This window comes from Sinocyclocheilus grahami, unplaced genomic scaffold, assembly GCF_001515645.1.
Source record: "Sinocyclocheilus grahami isolate Dianchi unplaced genomic scaffold, SAMN03320097.WGS_v1.1 scaffold843.1, whole genome shotgun sequence".
Classification (NCBI taxonomy): Eukaryota; Metazoa; Chordata; class Actinopteri; order Cypriniformes; family Cyprinidae; genus Sinocyclocheilus; species Sinocyclocheilus grahami.
The window spans coordinates 290,673-298,139 of NW_015506022.1; the positions used below are offsets into that span (position 1 = coordinate 290,673).

The following is a 7,467-nucleotide window of genomic DNA, read 5'->3' on the forward strand; positions in this document are numbered from 1 at the left end:
GCATCTCCAAAATTGCATAATTTTCTTTGTGACTTTAACTACTTAATTATAACGCTAAAAAATATTAATACCAAAAAAAAGTGCCAAATGTGTGAAACTGTATAATGGTGATTGATAATTGATTTACTACCTCTACTACTTTTATTATTTTTTTTCTTTGTCTTCCTATATAATTTCTGTGTTCGTAATGTCATCCAATGTCACATTAATTGTTAAGTGTTTATACTTGCAAATAAAAACTTGCCAGACTTTTATTTTATAAATCCCAGCACGCTCCCGCCGGAAGTGAAGCTGCTGTAGTGGCGCTCGCGGCGTTCGTCTTGTTAATGAATGCTAGTCGACTTTTCCTACATTTGTTGAATTCTCATCAAGTAGCTATTATGTGGAGTATGTTAATGAGTTATGAATGTGTGTAGAGTGTGTTTGAGTCAGACAGCAGGCGTTAATACGACTGTGTGAGGGAGTGTTTTGGCCTGGGCTCACACACACTCCTATATTTCACACATTTAGTCTTTTATTTCTCAGGAGTTTAGTGTCTTTATTTATATTTGTGTAATAAATCATGGCTGTGGTCAACGAAGGAGCTCTTAAAAAGATGCTGAAGGTCAGTATCGTGCCTCTTGGTGGTTATGCTTTCATTTGAATGTATAACTTATATACAGTGGGTACGGAAAGTATTCAGACCCCCTTAAATTTTTCACTCTTTTTTATATTGCAGCCATTTGCTAAAATTGTAGGCAGGTTATTTGTCTGTGTGGATTATAGTCAAAATAGTTATGCTAATACTTTATAATAACTTTAATTTTTACTCACATAATGCTTAACAGATCATTGTTGAAATACTTTTATGTGGCATCTTGATTGAGTATATTTTCATACAGTTGTGCTGAAGACAAGGGATTATGAATAAGAATTTTAGAATATTAAGATGATCATTTATGTAAAGAAAATAGTGTTTAGCGTCAAGATTTTTTTGCATATTCATGTAAAAATAATTATAAATGACAAAGTATATTTGTACCATATATTTAAAAATACAATGCTGTTTTAATTGCATTCTAGTTTTCTAGTATTAATTCATATTTAGAATTCGCTTTTATTTTTATATTTTCAGTTTTCATTGTAGTTTTTGTTTACATTTGAGTCATTTTGTTGCCATATAGAATTTTTCTCTTTTTTTAAGCTAAGCTTTATCTTAGTTTTTAGTGATTTTATACTTTTGACTTCAGCTTATTTATTTTAGTTAGTTGCAAAGCCTAAAATTGTAGTTTTTGTTCTACAAAAAAGCCTAAAATTGTAGCTATCTTCTGTATTTGGCAGGTTGTGTGTATTTATGGATGCACTAAAATACTGGATTTCATATGTTTTACCTTTTGAAAGTCAAAATAATTATATTAATATCTTTAAGAGCATAAGCTAACTTTTTTATGTATATATAAAAAAACGGATTCTTATCAAATGCACATTTAAATAATTTGATATGTCATGTTGATTCAATATATTTTCATACATTTCATTGTGATGAGGCTTTATCATTTTTTTGGGAGTTATTTATATCATTTTTTTTATATTCCAGCAATACAAATACAGAGATCTCACTGTCCGGGAGATAACAAACGTCATCTCTCAGTACAAAGACCTCAAACCTGTTATGGATGCGTACGGTAAGATTCCCTCATCCTATCTGTGTTTCTGTGTGTTTTCCATCAGTAACTGATGCTTCCTTCACAGTGTTTAATGACGGCTCGTCCAGAGACTTGATGAGCCTCACTGGAACTGTTCCGGTTAGTTATAGAGGTGGGTTAGAGATCTGCTTATAGTGTTATAGATAAAGGAAGCATTATAACATTCAGCCATGCATGCTTTTCCTGTTTCAGGGAATGTGTATAATATCCCCGTGTGCTTGTGGCTGCTGGATACGTATCCCTACAATCCTCCGATATGTTTTGTGAAGCCCACCAGTGCGATGATGATCAAGACCGGCAAACACATCGACGCCAACGGCAAGATCTACCTGCCATACCTGCACGAGTGGAAACATGTACGACTCAGGATTATTACGTTCTAGTATCAAGATTTTTCCTCATGCCTCATAGAATAAAACGATCACGTTTTATGCTCTTTTCTTTCCTCCTGGCCCGTCAGCCTCAGTCCGATCTGTACGGGCTCATCCAGGTCATGATTGTGGTGTTTGGTGAGGAGCCGCCCGTTTTCTCCAGACCCACCACACAGCCTCCTTACCAGGCCTTCCAAGCAGCCGGACCCCCGAACCGTAAGCATGGCTTCATCACAATACAACTGACAAGAAGTTTCCACGAGATATGGACAGTTTCAAATGAGAATGTCAAAATAAGAAATTATAGTATTTTAATAAAGCAAACGAAGCGTGCTTTTAGCATCAAGATTGTTTTGCAGAATTTCTCATTTCTGTTATTGTAATGATAAATTAAAAAGTACATTTGTAACATACAATTGTATGTATACATCAGTGTTATTTTTGAATTACTTGTATAATGTTATAGTATTTATTTATATTTTGAATTTGTTTATTTTTATATTTTCAGTTTTCGTTTTAATTTTACTTTAAAATTTGAGTAATTTTTATATGGCTTTAATAGACTTAATTTTTTACTTTTTACATTTTTCTTTTTTTTTTTTTTAAAGGAAACTTAATTGCTTATTTCCTCTTTTGGTTTTGGCAGTTGGATAGAGACATTTCTTGACATGGAGATACTGTATGTCCTTATAGGCTGCATTGTTGTAAAACATAGAAATTGAATCTGTTATGAGGATGTTATGTCCACATATTTTGTGCACTGAAAATTTTGACTTTCATGTGACTTAATTTTTATCTCAGATTACTCCTATATTAAATCATCTTTTCATGATCAATTAACCATTCCCAATTTTCAAAGTAATACCTGCTTCAAACAGCAGATGTCTCCCTGCACCAGTAGTTAATTTAGAAGTGTTTGTTTTGTGTCCTGCTCCTCCTTCCAGAGTCCTATATGCCAGGAATGCCAGCAGTATCTCCCTACGGGCCAAACCCAAACCCCTGGTAATGGCTCCTTCAGTCTGACCAAAGATCACGTGCAACAGTCTGATCAACATTTGATAAACCTGTTAAAGTCATTTGTATTATTTCCAGCACTCATGATATGAAAACACTTTGTATAAAAAACTGTGTTGTAATTACAGAGCGTGATTAATTGGTTATGTAATGATTTGTGTCCGCTCCAGTGGTTACCCAGGTTACCCTTACCCAGGAGGCAATGCTTATCCTGCCACAGGCGGTCCAGCACATTACACTTCCCAGACTCCCGTCACTACTGTGGGTGAGTTGGCATTTTTGCCTTTGGCTCAGTTTTATAGTTGCATTACATCATATACAGTTATACTGAAAATCGCAGTAATCCTGCAATAAGCAATGTGGATTCCATTTTCAGTCCCAGGTTGTAGGCCCGAGATCTCATTTTTCAGGTTTGTTCTTAGCCCTCTTTCCATCTGAATTGACCAAATTTAATCTGCATCTGTATGGATGTGAATTTGCAATGTTCTGTCTAAATCTGAGTCTGAGTTCTTTTGAAGTGGCAACACTGAGTATGAAAAAGGGCAGTACTCAGTTTGATTCAGAGTCACTAAATATGAACCTGGGTTAATCTGAATCAGCTGAACTGAAGTGGATTCTGAATTCATTTGAACTGGCAACGTTCAGTCAGTTGATCTGAATTTGAGTCACAGTTAAACTAAACTGCTAGAATTTATTTTGAATTTGAATTCATTTAAATTGGCAACAATTCAAGTTGATCTAAATTGACCGCATTCAGTATGAGTATGAGTTAATCTTAATTAACAAACATTGGGTGAGTTGCACCAACAAGGATTAATTTAAGCAAAGTTTAGAGCTAATCAAGGATTTGTTGATCTGGGTTTTATTTTAAATCGAGTTGTGTTGCACCACTTAATTTTAAACACAGATTAACAAATCGGGGATAAGAATTCTAACCTGCAATTAAAACCTCCATCTACGATAAATTTTCTCCACCATGATGGATTCGCCATTGCAATTAAACAGCAACAATGTTAGTATTCATTCATTATCCTTCTTTGCTGACTACCAAATTCTCTTTCTGCCATAAGTTGCTTTTGTCGATAAAGGAAATAAACTTGTAAAATATCTGCCATTTTAATAAACTAGAGAGACTATTATTCAAACGGCTGATCAAGCAAGCGTTTGTGTGACTCGATCCTGATGATCTGAGTGGTCTGTTAGGTTTATATTCAGTGAACATATCTGCTATGTATTTAGGTCCTTGGCCATTGAGTGATTTATAAACGAGTAAAAGTTCTTTAAAATCAATCCTAAATATAACTGGAAGCCAGTGTAAGGACCTGAGGACTGGTGTGATATGCTCAGATTTTTCTGGCAGCAGCGTTCTGGATGAGCTGCAGCTGTCTAATGGTCTTCTTGTGAAGGCCGGTGAGGAGACCATTACAATAGTCCACCCTGCTGGTGATAAAGCCATGAACAAGTTTCTCCAAGTCTTGACTGGAAACAAAACATCTAATTCTTGCAATGTTTTTGAGATGATAGTATGCTGATTTAGTTACTGCTTTGACATGACTACTGAAACTAAGGTCTGTCTCCAGAATCACAACAAGATTCCTCACTTGATTTTTAGTTGTTAGACCCCTAGAGTCAAGGTATGCTTTCACCTTGAGAACTTCATCTTTGTTTCCAAATGCAATGACTTCAGTTTTTTCCTTGTTTAACTGAAGAAAGTTCTGGCACATCCAACTGTTAATTTCATCAATGCATTGGCAGAGGGAGTCAATGGGGCTGTAGTCATTTGGAGATAAGGCTAGGTAAATCTGGGTATCATCAGCATAGCTGTGATAGGCAATTTGGTTCTTTCTCATTATTTGACTCAGTGGGAGCATATACAGGCTAATCAAAAGCGGTGCAAGAATTGAGCCTTGTGGGACTCCACATGTCATAGACGTCCACTTAGACTTATGCTCTCCTATACTCACATAATAACCTCTCCCTTCTAAGTATGACCTGAATCATTTGATTACCATCCCAGAAAGCCCAACCCAGTTTTTCAGTCTCTCTAGAAGTATGTTATGATCAACAGTGTCAAACGCAGCACTGAGATCTAGTAGTACCAGCACTGATATTTTGCCAGAATCAGAATTAAAGCGAATACCATTTATTATCTTAATGAGCGCTGTCTGCGGTCGGAAACCAGATTGAAAATTGTCCAGGTATTCATTTGAGTTTAAGTAGTTGTTCAGCTAATTAAAAACTACCTTTTCAATAATCTTTCCTATAAAAGGAAGATCTGATATTGGTCTATAGTTGCTCAATATGGTGTTATCAAGATTGTTCTTTTTCAGAAGGGGTTTAACAACTGCAGTTTTCAGGGAGTTTGGAAAAGTCCCAGAAAGAAGTGAGGCTGTGTCCACGATTGTGTGTGGGTTCATGCACATCCTGAATCAGGTCAAAAGTGTTTAAAACAGTTATAATTTATTTTGTAGTTTTGATTTCTGCATTATCTATGTGAATATTAAAATCCCCTGCAATTGCAAAACAGTCAAACTCTGAGGAAATCATTGATAACAGTTCTGTGAACTCTTCAGCAAAGGCTGGAGAGTATTTTTGAGGCCTGTAAATAGTGATAAACAGAATGCGTGGAGCACCTTTCTGCACAATACCTAGCTATTCAAAAGACAAGTACTGACCAAATGACACTTGCTTGCATTGATAGACATCTTTAAATAGAGCAGCTACACCTCCACCTCTCCTAACAGCTCTGCAGACACTTATGAAAGTAAAGTTTGGAGGGGCTGTTTCATTGAGGACGGTTGGACTGCAACTTTCTTCTAGCCATATTTCATTTAGAAACATAAAATCCAGGTTGTTTGTGGTTAAGTCATTGATCAGAAATTATTTATTTTTTAGTGAGCGAATGTTTTAAAATGCTAACTTGATGGCATTACTTTTTGTCTCTACAGCAAAGATGCATAATATTATTATAATATTAGTAACATTCATTGAATGTGAGTTGATCTGAACTGGCAACACTGAATCAGAATCAGAGCTGAACTGAAATGGTAGCATTCAGTTTGAGTCTGAATTCATTTGAATTAGCAACATTCAATCTGAACCAGAGGACATCTAAATGTGTAGTATTTAATCTGAATTTATATTAGCAACATTCAATCTGAATTAGGGCTGTGCGATTAATCGAAATCGTCATAAAATCGCGATTTGAGCGTGCGTGATTTCTAAATCGCTTTATAGCACGATTTTCCGTGCCCCCGACCTCCTGCAGTATGCTATCCGAACCAATCAGAATGCAGTGCGTCTAAATGGAGCACGAGAACAGAACAGACCAGGCGGGCATACAAACGTAACACTAGTTTCACACACTCCGTCTGTGGGGCGTATTTTTCCGCGCCCATGTTAACGGATCAGAGCGTTCACACTGCGTGCGATTGCGGTCCGGCAGTGCGCTCCAGGAGTGACAGCGCATTATTCACGGTAAAAATTAACATGGATTGACACGGAAATTTAGTAATTACACCATAAATGCATATAATTAAAGGGGTCATATGATGCTTTTTTAAAGATCAATATTTTGTGTATTTGGTGTAACAGAATATGTTGACATGCTTTAATGTTCAAAATACACATTATTTTTCAAATACTGTACATTATTGTAGGTCCTCTATGCCCCGCCTCTCTCAAACGCTTCGTTTTATCGCCTTCCTGATATTATTGATCTTCTCAGAAAAGAAGGAAGCAAAAAAAAGCATTTCACTGGCAATCTGACTTGGGGGGGGGGTTTGTTAGTCTCTCAACAGTAGCAAAAGGAGTGCGAGTGTTGTTTAAGTTACTGTTTATAAGGTTTGAGAAGAAACTCTTGTCTAGCTGTGGCTAGCTCCACGTTGAACGCACGAAGGGGGTCTTTATAGATGCTGTAGTGTATTTCAAGTTTCGTCTTCCGCCACATCCGCTCAGCTTTTCTGCATTGTCTTTTCATACTCTGAACTGCTGTTGATTTTCTCCAAGCTGATTTCTGTCTGCCAGTCTTCCATTATCTTTGTGTAATATTTAAATTTGTTTGATGATCTGAAACATTAAAGTGTGACAAACATGCAAAAACATAAGAAATCAGGAAGGGGGCTAACACTTTTTCACACCACTGTATTCTACTCTTATTAAATGTACCATTATTCTTCTATAGTATTATGCTGAACTGACCAACAACTATAGTGATTATAAAAGGAGCACTCTTTACTTTGTGTGATTCAGTTGCGAATTGAAGACGTTTGTTTCAAGGCACTTTGTGACTTCTTACTGAATACACAAAAAAGTGCAAAACTTTGACAAAATTTGATTTCTTGATGATTTGATATTTTATAATAGTGATTTTTATAATAAAAAATATAAAATAACTA

General features: G+C 36.0%; 1 protein-coding gene across 1 annotated transcript in view; it reads left to right on the forward strand.

Moving 5' to 3' along the window:
• The first annotated feature begins 287 nt into the window (after positions 1–287).
• Positions 288–7,467, forward strand: part of tsg101a (tumor susceptibility 101a) — a 10,910-nt gene continuing 3,730 nt past the window's right edge. The window contains exons 1-7 of the mRNA XM_016247578.1: positions 288–604; positions 1,577–1,664; positions 1,732–1,797; positions 1,878–2,041; positions 2,146–2,272; positions 3,001–3,058; positions 3,241–3,335. Of these exons, the coding sequence (XP_016103064.1) occupies positions 563–604; positions 1,577–1,664; positions 1,732–1,797; positions 1,878–2,041; positions 2,146–2,272; positions 3,001–3,058; positions 3,241–3,335 (640 nt within the window). The 5' untranslated portion in view covers positions 288–562. The remainder of the gene's footprint in view (positions 605–1,576; positions 1,665–1,731; positions 1,798–1,877; positions 2,042–2,145; positions 2,273–3,000; positions 3,059–3,240; positions 3,336–7,467) is intronic.